Source organism: Lagopus muta, chromosome 1 (genome assembly GCF_023343835.1).
Source record: "Lagopus muta isolate bLagMut1 chromosome 1, bLagMut1 primary, whole genome shotgun sequence".
Taxonomy (NCBI): Eukaryota; Metazoa; Chordata; class Aves; order Galliformes; family Phasianidae; genus Lagopus; species Lagopus muta.
Window position 1 is genome coordinate 26,851,711 of NC_064433.1, and position 20,651 is coordinate 26,872,361.

Below are 20,651 nucleotides of genomic sequence, written 5' to 3' on the forward strand. Positions count from 1 at the left end.
CAAAGCCTGCAATTCCTGCAACATGCTGGGGCAAGGCTTATGCCTGCTGAGTAGCACTTAACACTATTGCACCTGCAATAAACCCTGCAGCTGCTCCAACCCTCCTGCTGCCCCATCCGGAGAACTGCATCCAGCTCCAGCGATCCCAGCACACAAAGGATGCAGAGTTGCAGCAGGTCCAGAGAGGGCCTTTGAGAATGAGCAGAGCATCTCTTCTATGAAGACAGCCTGAGGAAGCTGGACTTGTTCCGCCTGGGGAACAAAAGACTGTGGAAACTCACTGCAGTATTTAAATGGAGCTTATAAACAGGGGGGAAAACCAAATTTTTACACAGGCAGATAATGATAAAACAAGGAGGAATTGCTTTAGAATGAAAGACAGGAGATTTAGATTAGATGACAGAAGGAAATACTCAGAGTAAGGCCCTGGCACAGCTGGCCAGAGAAGCTGTGCTTGCCCCAACCCTGGAGGTCTTCAGTGCCAGGCTGGATGGGGTCCCACACAGCACGAACTGGTGGGTGGCAACCAGCTGATGGCAGGAGGGTTGGTATTGGATGATGATGTGTGTGCTTATGAACCCTGAAGGGATTTTGTACCTCAAACATGCCCATTTTCTCCTGAATATATATGAACTGTTCTGAAAACCCTCCTACTTCAGACCATGATGGCAGTTGCTGATAATAAAAAAGCTCTAAATGCTGGAGCGAAATCACAAGCCCTAACATAACCATTAGCGTTAGACAGAGGAAAACAGCTTTCATTTTGGAAGAGACGACTGAAAGCTTGTGAAGTGGTAATACAGGATTGCTACACAGACTACCAACACAGAGGAAAAAACGAGGACGGGACTGCAAAACATGTCAGTTAACAGGACGCGAGCCGTCAGCCCGTGCTGGCTGCAGGGCAGAACGCCCGAACGCCCCACAAAAGCCCCGCAGTTCGGCGCCCGTCGCGCAGCACTAGGCGGAACGCCACCGCCATTACAGGGTGCGCGGCTCAGCTGCCTCCCGCCCCGGCGGGACCCGCGCCCTCCGCACGCAGCGCCCGGCGCCGCCGTGCGCCCACGTGACCGAGCCCGGCCGAGCAAGCGCGGCGAGGAGCCCCCAGCGGCTTGGCGGAGGCGCTCCGTTTCCCCCGCCGAGCGGAGCAGCGCCGCTAGAAGGTGAGCGGCGGGCGGGCGGGAGGCGGAGTGCAGCGACGTAAGCGCAGAGTCGGACTGACGGATGAACAGCGAGAAGGGGGGCGCGGGACAAGAGGCCGACGGAGGAAGGGGCCGCCTTGGGCGGGCAGGCGCCGCAGCCAGCGCAGCGCAGCTCAGCCCGCCTTCCGCTGCGCGCCACCCTTCTGCTCCGCCCCTCGGGCGGCCGTTGGGCGGTGCGGGGCTGTGGCGCCACGGTTGGGCGGCAGCAGGAGGGGAGGGGGAAGGGTGGTGGCTCCGCTAGTTGCGGGAAATTACGCCGTTGTCTTTTTCTCTTTAGCAGAAGTGGCAGAGCTAATGCTGCGAACTGTTGCTCACTGTGTACTCAGGTTTTCAGTGCTGATGAGTGGGAGCAGAAAGCTGTGGCTGTGTTGCGAAGTACACGTGTTAGCAGCGTTTGCTTGTGCTGTGGGTAATATGGAGGCTTGGCAATGACCTGCTGCTGGCTCCCCATGTCACTGTGCACCTGATAATAGCAGTTCTCTCTTGATTGAGTGGCTTTCCCGTTATCATACGTCCTGAACGTTTTGAGGGTAATTACTATCTTGGATTTTACTCTCTACTGTGGCATCACTTAAAACTGTAGGCTTTTCCATGTTTGGCGTTTCAGTTCTGCTGTGTAGAGGCCACAGTCCTTCCTGTATTTGGAGACTGAGTTCCTAGACAGGTCTCCATGCTGTTCTTATCCTTTCTAAAGGAAATGATGTGCTTTGAAAGTCAGTGAAAAGTTTAGACAGAGAAACTGGAACAGAACACCAAGTAGGCTCTAACCTCATAATATTTTCTATTTAACCAATATTTGAATGGGATTTTTTTTTTCTTATATTGCTTTTCCATTGAACCGAAATTAATTGTGTAGGTTGAAATACTGAAAAAAGGAAGCTGGTGATCTAGGAAAGCTGCTTCACCTGTGTCCAGATTACTTTCTTATGCCTCAGTTTGCTTTTCTATTTTTTGTATTTTTTTTTTTTTTTCCTGGTTCAGCGTGGAAAAATATAGCAATGAATTGCTAACGGAAGATAAATGGAAGAAAATATATCACAGGGATTTATATTATTTATATATATATATATATATACACATACAGACATGTATATATCTTTATATGCATGTAATTTATATATATATAAATAGAATGATTTCTCTAAGAGACTTCAAATGATAAATCTATTTCCAATATGCAGTTTTGTAATTGAATGCACATGCATTTTGTAAAAATGTAACATAATAATGTTTTAATAACTACGACTGGGTGATTCCTATGAGTTACTCATTTCTTTTACTTTCACAATTACAGATTCTTCTGTGTAACTTTTATTTGGTTACCAAAAGAAAGCTGTTCTCTGAATTGAGGGAAAGAACAACGCACATTGTGTAACAGTGGGCAGTAACATGCTCCTTGAGAGCAGTATTGTGGTGGAGAGTGGTTTTAAGATTCAAATAGGTTCCACAGACACAGCTGAAATTTGAATGATCAGATAAGTTGATTGCTGTGCTGCGGATCCTGACTCTGGAATACCTACCTGGAACTTATGCTGTGCTTTTAGTTTAGTTTTAGTATGAACAATAATGTTCTACATTATTGTTGTTAAATAACAAATTTGTATTTCACATGATCACGAGTGCATGATTTTATGGTCTTTTTGGACCAATTAAATTTATTGCAATTCTAGTTAGTGGCCTAAACTTCTGTTTTTCAATTAATTAATACTTTAACATTTTGAGAGTTTTTTTGGTCATCACAGAAAAATTCTCAAGAAGAAGCAAAAATTTGGTCCTATGTGTTGGAATTCTCTCTGTTGCAAATACATTTATTTTAACATTTTGGAAGAGAGTCACTGAAATTCTAGTGCCAAGTTCACTTTCAAAATGTATATTTTAGTGTTCATATTGTATTGTAAAGATTGGACATTCATTCGTTCCTATGATGAACCTAAAACTAGGCGGTGTGGAATGGACATTCTTAGTTTTACAAAAGAGCGGCAATCTCTTGTTTGTTTGTTTTTTAACTGAAATATTTTAGTCTTTAAAGATGAGAAATATGATTCTGTTTCATGTATCAAGGGGAAAAAAACCCACCAACTGCTGTTGCCTGGAATGTACACTGCAAGTGGAGTGCATCCAGAGAAGGGCCACAAAAATGATCCACAGAATGAAACACCTCTTGTATGAGGACTGCCTGAGAGAGCTAGGGCTGTTCAGCCTGGAGAAAGGATGTGAGGTGATCTTGTAGCGGTCTTTCAATATCTAAAGGGGAGCTACAAGAAAGAAGAGGACAGACTCTTCAGCAAGATCTGTGGTGATAGAACAAGGGGAAATGGCTTCAAGCTCAGGAAGATTTAGGTTAGATATAAGGAAAAAGTCTTTTTCAGTGAGGGTGGTAAGGCACTGGAACAGGTTATCTAGTGTTGTGGTTGATACTCCTTTGCTTGTGACTTAGGAGGCAAAATTGGATCAGACTCTGGGCAACCTGATCTAGCTGTGATGTCCTTGCTCATTTCAGGGCAGTTGGACAAGATGGCCTTCTGAAGTCCCTTCCAACTACAAGGGTTCTGTGATTCTATGAAGTCTTGAAGTGCTGGAGAAACCAGATGCTGATTTGTATGAACAATATACTGCTCTATCAAAGGGATTTAGTACTCTTTTAAACTGGTCTTTTCTTCAACTAGTGTTTACAGACCTAGCTTCAAGGAGGAATGACCCAGTGGATAACCTTTCTCTGGCTTTGTGAAAGTTTATAGTAGAAATAAATGAATGTGCAAGTGTCGAAAGAAAGAACCTTTTTACTTTACTTTTCTGTGCCTAGGCTCCAGAAGGCTTTTTCTGTTTGTTTTTTAGTAAAATGAATAATTATACGTTCCTCAATGATTGGTTTTAGTTGAGGTGTTCTTTTTTTTTCTTCTCAGAGCTGAGAAATTTATGTGGCAGTTGAACTTGTCACAAATCCCAGACTCGGAATCAATATGGTGGTGAATGGTTGTTGTTGAGTGTACTGGGTACCCTTGTAGAAAGTCCCACAGTGACCTCTAATGTTCAAGGATAAAACCTAAGTTGATAAAATAACAAATTATTTTTCAAGGGCACAGTTTTGTGTATTAGTTTGTACATTTAGTTTATTAACATCCCACAGGCAGGGTAGGTATTTGGTCCATCAGACCTTAGTGCTCATAGAACTGACTCTGAAGTACAAGTCTCCTTTGTTTTGAAGAAGTAGGCACAAAGCTGCCTTTATGGGAGAACTGCTTATTTTTGTAAAGTACACTGAAAATTGAAAATCCCTCTTAAATACTAAGATAGCTCTTGCTATTCTTCCTTTTGAAATTATTTATTCATGCCATATTAAATATTATTTATTGTTTTGTCCTTCTATACCCAATACGTACCTGCGTGGTTTAAAGATTAGTAGCTTAGAAACTTGTGTTGTACATACACTCATTTGATTTTGCATTCATCTAGAATATACTTCTCCATCATGTACTAACCTTATTTGTTATTAATTCAGATGGAAAAATGTATGGAAGAGTTTCTTTTAAAGATATTCATGTTTTGAGTTGAATACTTTTATTCTTCTTTGTCTGCTTATTTGATGTTATATGAAAACTTTATTCCTTTTTGGTTAAAACTAAGAATCAGCTGTTTTTTTCCCTGGAGTTAGATTCATGAAAATCACAATTAACTGGAGTAAAGTTTTGTGGTACTTGAAAGAATACAGAGATTTGAGTAGAGAAATGTGCACATGAATTTAAAATCAAAGGTACTGTGACTTGCTGTAAATATAATTTCTAAATTTAGTCTGTTTAGAGACAACACCATTTGTGCAGTCTGCCTGAGACCAAAACATAGCAGTGTTGCATAGGGACATAGCTGGTTGCAAAGGACTCTTCATTTTATGAAATTAACTTACTTTGCATGCATTGAATCTTTACACCAAAAGGCAACACAGAACATTCAATTCATAAGCCTTTTGTTGTTCACTTAAGCATGTTTCAGAACTGAAGTAATCTGGTACTTTTCTTTCTGTGTGAATGTGAATGATTTTTAGTTTGTTTGAAGAGACAGAAACATGAATAAAAACAATTATTTTTCAGATTAGAGCAACTGGTACACTGCCAGTCACCTGTAAGATAGTGCTAAAAGATTTTGCATTGCATCTGAAGTTTGGATTGTCTGAAAAGATCTCATTTATAAAAATTACTTATTTGTCTTTCTATTGCAGTGTCAATAGAAAAGCGATGATATTGCTGTTCTTTTTCTTGGTTACAACAAAATCCTAGTAAAACAAAATCCTGAATATCTTGTCAGAACTGAGAGATGGCTGATTACTTCCCATTCTGAACTGTTTGTTACTTAAATTGCTGAGGGAATTTTTATCTACAGTTATATTTTCTTTTGTTTTTGCTTTGCATTTCAGGAATAAAATGCCTTTGTGGAAATACACAATTATTTGTGAAGGTAAAATTTATGTCTTTGATGTATGAAATTACTTTGTAAAAATAAGCTATTTACTTCCTTCCAAGTTTATGACTTGTAGTCTGAGTCTTTTTGTACGTGGGGTCGATCCTTGTGCTGGAATGTAGTATATAGGTCACTCTGAAAGTAGTGCTTCCTATTTCACAGAGTCACAGAATTGTAGGCTTTGGAAGGGACCGCTAGGGTTCATAAAGTCCAATCCCCTATTAAAGCAGGTTCCCTCTGGTAGGCTGACAGGAAGGCATTCCGGTGGGTTTTGAATATCTCCAGACAAGGAGACTCTCCGACTTTCCTGGGCAGCTTGTGCCAGTGCTCTGTCACCCTCACAGTAAAGAAGTTCTTTCTTGTGTTCAGATGGAACTTCATGTGTTCCAGTTCTTGCCTGTTGGCCCTTGTCCTGTTGCTGCGTGCCACTGAGAAGAGCCTGGTCCCATCCATTTTACTCCCACACTTTAGATATTTATAAACAGTAATGAGATCCTTTCTCAGCCTTCTTCAGGCTGAAGAGTCACAGTTCTGTAAGCCTTCTCTTGTATAGGAGGTGCTCCAGGCCCGTCATCTTTGTGGCCTCTGCTGGACTCTCTATTGAAGATCCCTGTGTTTTTTGAACTAGGAAGCCCAGATGTTGACCCAGTGCTCTAGATGTGGCTGCACCGTGGCAGAGTAGAGAGGGAGGATCACCTTCCTTGACCTGCTGGCTACACAATTTGTAACATGCCCCAGGATACCATTGGCTTTCTTGGCCACAGAGGCGCACTGCTGGCTCATGGCCAGCCTGTTGGCCGGCCACCAGGACCCCCAGGTCCTTCTCTCCAGAGTTCTTTTCCATCTGGTCAGCCTCTAACCTGTATGGGTATTCATGCATGCAGTTATTCCTTCACAGGTGCAGGACTCTGCACTTGCTCTTGTTGAATTTCATCAGGTTCCTTTCCTCCCAATTCAACAGTCTGTCCAGATTTTGTTGAATGGCAGTGCAGCCTTCTGGTGTGTCAGCAGCTCCTCCCAGCTTTGTTTCATAAACATACTTGCTGATGATGCACTCAGTCCCTTCATCCAGGTCACTGATTCATGTTTATTTCCTTGGAAACTGCAACAAATACAAGAACACTATTTGATAGAGCAAATTCTCAGCTACAAAATACTTCTTCAACAGTCCCCTCCATTACCTGCATTTTCACCAACTATGAACAATAGCCTGGATGCTGCACTCCTAAAAATCTTTACTAGTGGGAGAGGTTCATTGTCACTGTCTCCCCTGCTGAAATACAGTACCCACTGCCTCACTGTGCTCACATGCACTGTTAGGCAAGCATCAATGAGTGTGACTAGATGCAGCATTTTCTGCATGGAGGAATTCATTGAGATACCATTACTTCATCTGCACTTCCATGTCAGATGCCATTGTGTCAGACTGCCCCTCTGCTGCCATCTGTCACATGGCAACAAAATGTAATGGAATATTGGTGTGAAGGCTTAACCTCTACTACCATACCACCGTTTGCCTGTGATGTTATGGGTCAACATCATAGAACAGCGTTTTGTTTGAATGTGCTTTGTAAGCTGAGAGGACCTTCTGTTGATCTGGCTTTGTCTGATTCTGAAAGTTGAGTGTTATTATCTCCAAGATTACTAAGCCTGATCTTTACTGTTGTTTTTTAGTGTTGTGATATGCTGTAAAAGTTTCTTCGTATTTCATAGTGATGGGAACTATTACTTGAAAAACCTTATCGCTTTAATTGAAATTAGGGCATAAGTAAAGGGATTGTTGTGGATTTGAGGCTAAGAAAAATCTGTTGTTACGTACTTGGAAGAGGTGAAACAGCTAGACTGGGACAAAGCGGCCAATCTAGGAAAAATAGGACAGCGATGCATTTTAGAGCATACGTGTATAGCTATTGAAGGTGCTGATGAGCTTAGAATTTGCTACTTGAGGATATAAACAGAATGGTAACTAAAGCAGAGCAATAGTGCTGTCTGAGGACATCTCTTGAGATCCTTCTCCTGACACTATAAGCTGTGTGTTTGCCAGGCTGTTTAACTGAGCCTGTTCTCTTATTTCCAGTCCTGCCCTGACTTGTGCGTGCTGGGGCTGTTAATCTCTAGGCATGTAACCTGAAGATAAAGGAAACTTTCTTTGCAATTGAAAGAAAACAGCTGAAACCTTTTTTTGGCTCCACATGGATTTTAATGTCAGCTTTCCCTGGGTCTTAAATGCCTGTGTGAAAAGTTGAACATCACCATCTCTTCCAGGCTTGTTCTTGGAAGCTCAGAGTTGGCTGGCAAGTTCAGTTGAATAATGTCAGTGTGATACAAGTCTTCAGATCCTCTGTCGGTACTTCATACTGCTTAAAGGCCTCAAACAAAGATTTAAGTGCTTTTCTGTCCTATCTCTGTATTGTGTTTGGTGTCAGTCTGCAGTTAGGAGCTCACCTCCTCAGTTCAGTGGATATTTGAGTTTAGTTTCCTTTGTAGCCCTGGGGAAGAACCTTTTAGGTGCCAGGTTTCTGCTAGGCAGGAAGGTAACTGGAATTGAACTACTCTAAACATCTTTTTCTTCTGGCTTGTAGATTTGGCTATTCTTAAAGTTCTGTTTTGGATACTGAACTATAATTATCATCTACGTCTGATGCTTATCACCTGATCATACCTGCTTGTATACTTAGCACATTTTTTCTGTGGCTAACACTGTACCAAATAGGAATGCTAAACGACCAAATAGTCATCATTTCTCTAAGCTGTTGCATTTCCCACCTTGTAATAGAGCAATATTCTTTAATAACTGTCATGTCTGTGCCAAAGGAACAAAGGGAGATAATTTAAATGGTGAAGAAATACTGTGATGGAAACCTTCATGTAGTGTATGAATATATTAATAGAATATAAATTTCACTTGTGTGGTGGAATAATACCGGGATTAGTTTCCTTTTAGTAAAGGATAAATGAAAACTCCTTCTGGAACTGGACAGTATTTTTAAATGAAAGCTTTAGATGGGCTAATGTATTTTGATTCTTCTGTAACAGTCATCAGTATTTTGCTTGTACATCTGCCTGTACTTGGATAAGCGTATATGAATTAGATTAGTCTGCTATAAGGTCTGCATACTTGCCCCCTTACAAAATTATTGTAATGTAAAAGTTGGTGAAATGTGTGACAAGTGAGAAATGGGGGTCAGGTTGCTGGCACTATCGTTCAGGCCTTGTTTCATGAAAGACTTCAGAAAAGGCATGTGAGAAAAAGGTCAGGCAAATTCTGATCCTGAGCAGCATTCATTACCATGGTTAGACTAGATGCAGCCTTGTCATCAAATTGTACCACTCTTGCTTAAAACAAAAGCTCGTGTTTCTTGCTCAGTTTTATGTTTCATAGGATAGAGAGAAACGAGGTCACATCTTGGTATTTTGTTAATGAAGATTGCCTTGTTTTCAAGGCATTTATATGCCTGGATATATGATGTTATTGGATTATAGAAGCAAACATGGCAAGGCTGACAGGAGAGTTGGTTATTTCAGTGAAACATTTAAGTTACAACAGTATATGTAGTATAGTTACTAGTCTCTTACCTAGATTAAATAGGACATTTCAAGCTAACAGTCTTGGCTGGGTAGTTTTGCATACTGGTTGTAATTCCCTTCTTCCTGTTCCTCACACGTCTTCCTGTAGAAACACATCAGGGGCCAATTTCTTTCCTTTGTGGGTGACTGCTTATGCCTTGTTTTGCAGCTATTTTTCCTATCATACTTCCATAGGTAATTTTTAAGTACTTAGATTTGCAAATATATTGTAACCTGGGGCTTTCTGAATATTACTTGATGAGTTTCTGCAGGCTGTTTGATAAACATTGTCTTCTACTGTGCAGGCAAGTGTAAGAAAAATAAATATTTTATACATAGAGAGCTATCTAAATAGCATCTCTGCTCCATATGTTGTAGTACTCACTAGAGGCTCATTATAATCCCTGGACCTTTTGTGCAGCAAATACTTCAGTATAGATAATGCTGTGCTCCATCTGCCTTAATCTCTGGGCTGCACAATATGAAATTCTTAATGCTTTGACCTGCTGTATGCTGGCATTTTTGATCTTGGATTTTTTTTTTTGTCCATGTTGCAATTTCAAACAAGTTTTCAAGGTTGCTGCATTGGAATTTGTCAGCTCTACTGAATAATACTTTCTTGTTTGTTGTCTTTTATTCCTAAAATAACTGTAATTTATAAATGATGTCAACTGTATTCATCTCTAAATTTATTTCTGTGTTTTGTTTTGCTTGTTTTTCTCACATCATTTCTTGAGTGCTGGGATTTGTTTTATTCAAGGTGTCGCTGACTGGGCAGAGATAAGAAAATATGTGTTGATGAACTATTTACAGTCCCTCATTAATTTTCTTAGCAAAGAATCCTTTGCTTGCTCTGTTGGCATACATGTAAAGTTTTTAAGTCTTCCATACTGGAGAGTTCATTGAGTATTGTTAGACATCAGTATTTCACAGACATACGTCTTACCCTTGTGATAAGAACTTTTTATTATATGGACAGATTTATTTATTTTTAAGTAGTTTTCAAGCTATTAAAATGTGTGTGTTTATGATATTTATGATCTTTCAACAAGAAGGGCTTTTGGAGTAGGATAATCTACAGGACTGCTCCATTTGTGTCGGGAAGATCTGTGGTCTCCTGTGGGAAGTCAGGAGACTTCTAGAATGTTGTGCATGAGTGGAAATGAAGGGTTTATCTATGTGTGCATCCAGGCAGGTCTTGAACATCTCCAGAGAAGGAAACTTCACAACCCCCCTGGGCAGCCTGTTCCAGTGCTCCGTCACCCTCACCATAAAGAAGTTCTTGCGCACATTCAAGCAGAACTTACTATGCTGCAGCTTATGTCCATTTCCCCTTGTCCTGTCTCCACGTACCACCTGAAAAGAGACTGGCCTCACCACTATGGCCCCCACACCTCAGATATTTATAAACCTAGATTAGATCCCCTCTCAGTCGTCTTTTCTCAAGGCTAAACAGACCCAGTTCACTCAGCCTTTCTTTATAGGAGAGATGCTCCAGGCCCTTCACCATTTTTGTGGCCCTCCGCTGGACTCTTTCCAAGAGGTCCCTGTCGTTTTTTGTACTGGGGAGCCCAGAACTGGATGCAGTACTCCAGATGAGGCCTTACCAGGGCAGAATAGATCTACCCCTCGACCTGCTGCACACGCTCTTTTTAATGCACCCTAGAATGCCATTGGCCTTTTTGGCCACGAGGGCACACTGCTGGCTCATGGCCAACCTGTCGTCCACCAGGGTTGTTAGAGTTAGGGTAGTATGGTTAGGTTGTGGTTGGTCTTGATGATCTTTGAAGTCCTTTCCAACCTGAGCTATTCTATGATTCTTCTTGGCTTTGAAAATCAATTGCTTGTACAGTTGCTGTTGGTGTTTTGCTGCACCTTGTAAATATTATAAAGGTCCTGAAATCCCAGCTTTGTCCACAGCTGCTTAATACCTCTCCAGTTTCCAAGTGATGTAGTGGGAATGCTGTGTTTTATCTTGCTGTTTTAAATCTGGCTGCTGGATTCTTTGTCACTATAAGTTTCTAGTTCCAAGAACATGTGTGAGGTTTCCCATGGATTCTCTGACAAATTGTTTTTCTTCAGGTGCTAGATTTTCCTATAGATGTTAGCTTGGGTCTTTTGCAAGAAGTTTATAACAGGATCTTTGAATAGATTTAGTAGAAGAAATGGGGTTAACATTCATATTTCAATGAAAAATAGGCTGGACTGTGAGGAATTTAACAAGTAAGCAAGTGTATCCATTTCTTAAAAGTTCTCAAAAAGTTTCTCAGGCCAGTTGTATCTGATAGATCTATCGTATTATGTCTTTCACCTCAAGGAGGAACTGTTCATAGAAGGTTGTGGAAATGCTTGTGGGGATGGCCAAAGTACAGTATTTTCTGGCTGCTGTTGCTGCAAGAGTGGATGAGGTTTGTGAGGCCAGACCTCATGCCCCTGGAGTAAATTCCATCCAGAAAACTGGCTGACAGCAAAAAGAAGACTATGAGAGTGCCTTATAATGGGATTCGGGCAATACAGAACAACAACAGGTAACAGAGAAAGAGAATTGCCTCACTCCTTCCAACAACCACTGACAGCTCCAGAGGAAGGAGTAGAGTCACTATCTAGAGAGATGGTGCTCTTCTGGCAGCATCTCTTAATGAGGGTGAAAACGTGTGGATCCTGGCTCCACTCCTTCAGGTCACTCAGGTACATTAAGTGCACTTGAGCTCCATGGGTTAGCCAGACCTTCTCACCTGGTGCCTAGCCATTGATTCAGGCTGTGACCTGGCAATTACACTGCAACTAGAAATGCAAAGTTCTAGCGAAAAAGAAAGCTGAAAGAAGCTCTAGCAAAAGAAAGAGCTGGAAGAAGCTCCAGAAAAAAAGAGGGAGCTGAACATAGTCCTACAGTAGAAATGGGCTGAAAGAGGCCCTGTCCTGCTGAATGTATTGAAAGATTGAGAGAAGTCTCACTGTCCCCAGCTGATTGCCCTTCTCTGGAGAAAGCAGGGATTGAAAATGGGAATGCTGTCTGCTATGAGGTGCTGCTTGCTCTGAAGAATCCTATTTGGAAGGAATTTGTACAACAAATGTGCTGTAGTGGGTGCTATTGGACCTCAGCAACTGGAAGCAAAGCTTGCAGACCCTGGGGCTATGGCTCGTTCACCAACGCAAGAGAAGGAGGATGAAATCTTCAGCCTTGGTGCTCATCAGTGTGTGGAAGCAGGAGCTGCGAATGCTTGTGTTTGGACATGCACTAATTCCAGCTGTTACCATTGTTGCAGTGTATTTTTTGAACCTTTCAGCTGCTGTAGCTGTTGTTCAGTGCTCCAGAAAATTCTAAGGTAGGCCTAACAACATTGAAAGTGTGTTTGAAAGGTGTGCTATATCTGTATTCTAAATTAGAAAACAGTATTTGCTATAAAATGATGTGCATTCATGTGCAGTAGATTGGCAATGTAGGAAGCTTTCTCATTTTCAAATCATCTCAGATTTGATTGTGGAATCCAACTCAACTGGCTGAGTATCTTCTGGTGTTTAAGAATGTAATGTGGGTATTTACAACTGTATGTCTTACCTGCACCTGCCTGGCTTTCTTAATTGTAGTTCTGACTATGTAATTTAGTGATTTAAAAAAAAAAAAAAAAAAAAAAAATTCCCTATAAAATAACACACACACACACACACACACAAACAAAACAAACAAACAACAACAAAAACAACTTCAACCAACCAAAAACAACAACAAAAAAAAAGGGGAGTGCAGGTATGACCCTTCAGGAAGGAGTAGCTAAAGCATGCTTTGTTCTTAATTTTCTAAATCGATAGACAGTGATAATGTGGGGCCAAGGCTATGCTTGTGCCTTAACAGGAACAGGTCCTAGATGGATACCAGCAGAATGGGTCTGGCCATCCGTCTCATCGTCTGCTGTAACATGATCACAGCACTTTCATCAGTGGTTTGGATTTTCACCAACAAGATGGGACAAAACACACTTCATGTGTGGACTGCATCACCAAGGAGTCATAAGAATTGGAATCGTTGGGATTGGTTGAAATGGTCTATTGTTTGTACTCTATAAAGAACCCATTGTTTATTCAGTGTTTTAATTTTAGTTCAGTTAGTTTTAGGAATGTTTCTGAACCCGCTGCTTTTTTTATTAATAGAGAAGGGGGAGATGTGGAACAAAGAAAGTCGTTATCTGCTAATGAGTAAAAAAGCTCAGCAGTAACTTGAGCCAGGTGTAAACACACACGAGGCACCTGCATCCTACATCTGACCAGTTGTTGTGTGAGTATAAAAAGTTGTAAGCACCTGCAGTAAAGGTCCTTTGTTCTGCATCAACAAGGGAGTCTGCACCTCACTTGCCGCACGTGTAAGGGAGCTCAGAGCTCTCTTGCAACAGTTCAGCTTCTGTTAGCAAAAGTTATAGGTGATGGTGAAATACTTCCAGCTTTAAAAAAAAAAAAAAAAAAAAAAAAAAAAAAGGAACTTCAAATGTTGTGAAGGTGAATGTCAGTAATAATACTAAGGGTGTTCCAGTCTTTTAGAAGACAGATCTTGTCATTGCAAAGCTATTAGTATCTATAAAGAATTCAAGTGAGGAATATGCTGATGCGTTATTTTGTAGAACTGGCTTTCCAAAGTGTAATGCTTTGTAGAGTTAAGTAGCCATATCTATGGCAGAAATACTGCTTTCAGTAGTATTTCATCAGAATAATTTGAGGTTTGTACCTTGCATACAAATAATGAATTACCTCCGTATTTCTGAAAGTGCAGCAGAGAAAAAATGATTGTATTGTGAAATTCTTAATGTTCTGTTAAGATGATTGAACCAAACTATGTATATTTCTGTTTAAATTCAAGGACAACAAAAAAAACATAGTGAAGGACTCAGAAGTTCAGGGCACAGTCTGTTTTCTTCTATTACTGTCTGTCAGATTTATGATGTGATAGAGGGAGCAGGGGCTCTGCAAACTGATCTTTTACAGTCTGTACCAGCTATTCATTAGAGAGAAACAAAGGTTTAAATTGGATTTGCCAATAGGTGAAGAACTGTATTTCTTATGATACAGCACTGAGGAATCTTGTCTTTCTGATAAAATAAGTTTATTAAATTGAACTTTCAGAGCTGCTGAAGCACGTTTCTGTGCCTTATCGTTCAAGCATTGCCTACCCTCATGGCTGTCATACCCTAACACTGGTGTCTGTCACAGCCTTGTCTTGTATGGAGGGGTTAATTAATTAAAATATCACATCAATTAGTAAAATCTTAGAAACAGCCCAATTCATTTCCAATTTGACCGCTTTGTAAATTGCTCAGGGGAGCTCATCTTTGTACTGATCATTTCCTTTAAAAGTCCTCCCAGGTCATCACCAACCCACGTGAAGGGTATCTTGGAGGGGTCTGCTGCAGTCTGAGCCAAAAAGGCTCAGTAACTGTCAGGGGATGAATGCAATTGCAGTAAAGAAAAGTAGGCTTGTACCTTTGCAGCACTGCCGAGTACTCACTTTGCTTGATCAAGCAACTTTTTTATTTCAGTGTACTTTGGAGCTGTCTTTTCAAGAATGTTCTTTGGTTCAGGGCTAAGTAAAACCAATAGCATAATGCATGACGACATGAATAGTAAGGTGTCATTATGTCATAGCTATGTAGTCTATCACTATACTTTTAACTTCTTTATGTAGTAGAAAATAAGGTGTCATTATGTTACTGTGTATCCCTGTAAAATGTGTGACAATTTGAATTGATATTAAATGTTTGCAGTTACCATCAATGTATAAATGATACATGACTTGTGTGTATGGAATGTTTTAATAAAGAAATGCCCTTGTGTTGGAAACTCTCAGCTTTTCCTTTACATAATGAAGTCAATCTTTGTGGTTCATGAATGTGTAATTACCAGTGTATGGAGAGAAAATTTACAGAAATTTGCACTCCAATTGAATGTTTTGTGATTGTTTCCATATAGCTAATATTTTTTTCAGAAATGCATGGTTAAATTTTTTGTGATTCTGTCAGTTTGCTTCTTGCTTAGTTGAACTGCTATCATTGAGTCATTTTTATCGAGCACTTCTGCTAGCAGAGGATCACAAGAAATGGTCAAATTATATAAAAAGAAAATGTTGAGTATCAAATTTGCTTCTGTATGGTTGACTTTTATTTTTGAATTTTTTTTTTTAATGTAGATTGCTGTTCTTGTTCATTCTCATGTACATGTTCATTTTCTCACTGTGGATATTGGGAGACCTGAAGAGTTAATAACTTAACTCCTCCTCACTCCATGAATACAGACAACACTTACTTAAATATTGTTTTATAATAACTTTTTTCCGCCCTTAATCTTTTTCAGATTATGGCACAGGCTCAAGGTTTTGGGAGAAGATACCTTAAAGCCTTCTTTAAAGGTTTCTTTGTTGCTGTTCCTGTAACTGTGACCTTCCTGGATAGAGTTGCCTGTGTAGCCAGAGTGGAAGGAGCATCAATGCAGGTATTGTTGGAAATGTCTCCTGTCTGTCTGGAAACTATAAACTCACTGTCCACTGATAGTAGATTTCTTTGCATCTTGCTTTCTCAATTGGTGTCAAACAACTGTAATTATAGTAGAGAATTGCTTAGTTTCTTCTTTGTTACACAAACACTTTTATTATGTGAAAACATTTTGAGAATAAAACTTCCCAAAATTCGGTGTCAGTAAAAGCAAAATAAATAGATAGTGGTAAAGAAAACATTTTTAATATCTTCCTAGTCATATAAAAATCAAGATTTCTTTTTTTGAGCATTACTCTTTGTCTCGATGAACTACCTTGATAACTCATAAAGAGGCTTTATTTCTTTTTAGTTAATGTTAATTACATAACATTACAACTAGTAGAAACTAAGGATTTATTTAGCAGATGCTAAGCCTTTTTTTTTCTGATTTTCTGGATAAGCTCAAAACCTTAAAGACAGGTTTGATAACAATTCAGAACAGTTGCTGAAGTTTGAAATGTGTAGCATTCACTCAGAGAGAACTTGGTCTAGGGCTTGGGGTTGCTCATGCGTTTAATATCTTAGAAAAGCATGGAGTGGGCATAGAATCTTTTGTAGTAGCCTGTAGTCTGGTGTTCAGCTTCTGTCAAGAAACCCCAGGTAGTCTCAAGGCCAAAGTGAAATCATCATAGTCCAGTAATTTTACAGTCTAAGAACAGAACTAAGGTGTAACATACATTATGCTTTCCCTTTTCATAAGTATTACCTGTTTATCATTGATGACCAATCAAGAGTGGGAGAATCTCAGAAGATATTACAGAAGCAGAGCCAGAAATTTGCCCCGGAAAGGAGAAGAGGAATAGGAAGCCAGGAAAAACAGTTTCATATTCTTTTTTCAATTGCCTTTCTTTGTTTTTTCTGTCTCTGACATAAGAATGGACAGAAAATAGAATATTATTGGGTTGGTTTTAACTCAATATCTGGAAAGATGTTTTTCAAGATTTCTCTAGTCCAAAAGTTTATTGACTGACTCTGGTTGAGATCTCAGTTTTATGTTTCCTTTGAAGCCAAAGTTTTAAATGCTAGAGGGTCATCTGGTATTGCTCTGGACTGTTGTTTCTATACTCACATGGAAGAGCATGTGGTTAACTGTTCTTTATCCATAAGAGATGTGAAAAACACTGTAGTTATTTGCTTATCCAACTTAAAAAAGGATAAACAGTCTTCCTGATGGCTGAGGAAAGTGGTATGTATTCAGAGGATGATTAAAATCTAAGCTCTTCCTTCAATATATCTTGACTAAACATTTCCTCTTTTGAAGTATGGCTAATATAGAATATTACTAATTTTAATGAATTTTCAGTGTCTGAAGAATTCTCTCATTTTATTCTGGACTGCAGCACTGAAGTAGAAGTTTATTTTAATCTAACATGCTTCTTTGTGCATGGATGTTTTCCATTTAAAAAAAAAAAAGCACCCATCCTAGTGCTTTTAATAAAATGCTAATTTCCTTGCCAAGATTTATTAGACACTTAAGTAAGTCTGACAGGATATAATTATAAGGAACATAACCCTCTTTTGCAGCATTGCTTGAAGGAGTACGTCATCACTTTGGAATTCTATCTATTTACTGTGTTCCCTGAAGAGTGATCTATATTGAATGTGTCTGAAAGCTATGAGTGCGAGGGAGAGTGAAGCCCAGTCAGCATGTAGTCATATATCCATCAAATGCATGCTTCTAATGATATTGTATTGTCTCATTGTGAAGATATTGTGGTATGATTTCCAATAATTTGATTTGTAATAGTCCTCTCGAATGTCTAGCTGACTTCGCGTGCTTACCATTGTGGCTCCTGCTGAGTCTGAAATTAAAAGCTGTGATAAGAAGCAAGGAATAAATCGCTCTTTCCCTTTCTTTCACTCTGTCCTCTTTCTGAAGCAGCCATATTGCTGCTTCATAGTTCCTGAAGGTGGTGGTACTTCTTGACACCTTGGCAAGCATTCTGCGTAAAGGTTCTATTGGAAGTATATATGTTTTATGATTTATTCCCAGACACTTAAGGTGGACCAGGCATTTCATTTTCTCAAGCTGATCTGTCGTTCTGGAGTGCTTTTAGCCACCTGACATAATTCTATCACTAGAGTGGACTTAACTGTATATGAGTATTAATTCTAATGTATAGGGAAAAACAGTGATTGAAACTTGTAATTTCAATGTTTTTCATTGCTTTAATGCCTGTTATTTTCTTTCCAAAACTGCTGGTTTTCTTTTAATTCTCACTTGAGATGTTTTTGGTTGCTTAGAATTTTGCAGCTTGTTGTGCTCATCTAGCTCTTTTTTAATAGTGGGTTTCAAGTGAATTGTAGCACTGAATTTAAGTGACACAAATAACTGTATTATGATTTGTTAATTTCATGTTGTGGATTTTTTGGGACGACTTTTTGTAATTCTGGATGTGCAGTTAAAGATTTTTGTCATTATATGAACATCCTTCCTTGATGTCCGTTTATGCCTTCTTGTCCTATGTTGCATTGATTCTCTGATTATTACAAGCTCTTCATATATAACGATATGGAAAAAGGAAACTCTTATTGATGTATGAATTCCCAAATTTATTAAATGAAATGGGCTGTTTTCAAGTGAGATGAAAAATGGTGGTGTATGTGCAACTTATATATATATATATGTTGTGTCCCAAAAATTTCAATACTAAGAATTATAGCAAGTAGCCTGACCAGTGATCTCTGACAAAGTACGCTTGTTTCAGGAGAAAATGCTCTTGAATATTCTATTCTTCCATTATGCATAATAGCAGCTGTAATTATTCTGTTGCAGTTTCTCCTAACTTTATTATTAGGATTACTGTACCTCTAAGCCTGTGAGCTTATGTGAATATTCTTTCTATTCCCTAGGCTAAAAGCAAGTAAGTTGTGACCTTGTAATCACTAGTAGCATAACAACTATCGAGTTAATCATTATTTATTGTAAAAGGGCATGCTTTTACCCTGTTACTTACAGAACCTTGTGTCCTATGAGGCTTCACTGTATGGCTGGGGATCTTGATTTGCATGCTTTTAGCATTAGATTAGCTGGTAATTGGGAAGAGTGAATGTTTTGTGACTTCTGCGCCGTAGTTCTAAATTAAGACCTACGTGTCTCATTTGTTGCGTGCTCTTACACCAAGAACTTGTGTAAACATTTTATAATGCTCTGAGCGTTGAAAAAGAAGAAGCCCCTCCGTTATTTTATTTCTTATAAAAGTAAAGAGCCCTGGTGAGCCTGTTGATTACTTCTTCAGAAGTTATATTTTTGTTTTGCTAGACCTTAGTAAATAAGTATTAGAGAATGTTACCTCTCACACTTTGTATTTACATTAGAGAGAAATGCTGGAGAGTGTAAATAAAAAGTGAAAGTTGTCTCTTAGTTTTCCTTTCATACCTTCATCTACCAAAGTAGTGTTTCTGTATTTTTATGGTTTCATTTTGAATAGGTCAGTATTGCTTTGTAGGAAAGAAAATGAATTACTCTGCATTGTCATATTTCTCTCAAACATAGTTCTAATAAGTAAGGGATGGGATATCCACTTTGTAAGTCAAAACCATGAGCAAGATATTGTTTAAAATAGGAAGCAATATGATGTTATATTTAGAGTGCTTTGAATTAAAAGGATGATGCGATGCACATTTGAACTGCGAAATGTTTCCTTTGTTTAAATACAGAGAACAGTACGAGTCAATTGGCATACCACTGCTAGGGCAATACTGTAATGCTGTATTCCTCTGTAGGATGAAGTTGATACAACTACTTGAAAGGATTTATAAACACTCATGCGAATCTTTGCTATCTATCAGCTGTTGAAAACGTTATATTTTGGAGCAAGTTGTTTAAAATTTCCATTTTCTTTCACATTCTCTCTCAGCCCTTTAAGGTAAATACTGTGCGTACCAAGGAGTTTATTTTAAGGGAATACACCACATGTATAATTCCCACTTTGTCAGATTAGACTCTTTGCCAAACTTTTGATACCATTAGTAACTTACAGACCTCGAGTGCCTTCCATTGGTGAAGTATGATTGTGAATTGTTGTGAATTTGTATGCAAAGGTGCTATTATTTCATGAAAGATGCTATGAAAGTGGAAAATAATTTTGGAAAGTTATGACTGTAGTAATAATAACCCAGTATCTGTTTGTGGTTATCATTTGCCTTTCTCTTGCAATGGATAGACTCAACTAAATATAATAATGGAGAATGTTGATGTCCTTGCAGCTTAGATTTGTAGTATTTTTCTGTGGATGTGGATATGAGCTGCTCTGATCCTCAGACTTAACTCCACTAGAAACTTGCCCCGCAGTCCACAGGTGAAGATGTAACTAATCTACTTTATGGTTTAGCTGAAGATATTCTATCATTTCCCTTCCACTCCTGGCAAATTTGTGCTTTTGATGCTTGTGATACATAGTGTTTGTGTCTATTACAGGCACATTTACTTTTTTGTTACATATTAAAATCCATTTTTCCCATATCCCATTTGAAATACATCTTCATCAACCTATCTGGCTAGCAAAAAAAAAAAAAGGAAAATAGAAAACAGAAACTGTTGGTAGAAAGAGAAATCAGCACTTTTGAATAGCTTAAAAATTAATTAAAAAATGCTAAGTATCCATCTTGGTTTGGAAGCACAGTTTTATTCAACACTGTGTAATTAAATATGTTGGCATAAGTTAATTTCAGTTCTGTACCCTGGTTGGTTTGCTCATTGAAAATACGGTCAATCTGGGAATCTCAGAAGTCAGTGCCTGGTGGCAAAGGTAGAGGAACATTTTATACTGTAAGGTGAATATTGAAAACCTCATTTTCAAAAAATGCAATTTTGGCAAACATTGTTACTTTCCTGTCAGTGAATGAGAGGATGTGTAGTTGCAGTATTCTTATCAGATTTGGTGGTACACGAGATTGTAATGTACCTTATTAA

At 39.1% G+C, this 20,651-nt stretch overlaps 1 protein-coding gene across 2 annotated transcripts in view; it reads left to right on the forward strand.

Annotated features, from left to right (window-relative positions):
* The first annotated feature begins 1,056 nt into the window (after positions 1-1,056).
* The window catches only part of IMMP2L (inner mitochondrial membrane peptidase subunit 2), a 446,037-nt gene continuing 426,442 nt past the window's right edge, over positions 1,057-20,651 (forward strand). For both annotated transcript variants that reach the window (XM_048938017.1, XM_048938025.1), the window contains exons 1-2: positions 1,057-1,163; positions 15,558-15,695. In XM_048938017.1, coding sequence (XP_048793974.1) covers positions 15,561-15,695 — 135 coding nt within the window. In that variant the 5' untranslated portion in view covers positions 1,057-1,163; positions 15,558-15,560. The remainder of the gene's footprint in view (positions 1,164-15,557; positions 15,696-20,651) is intronic.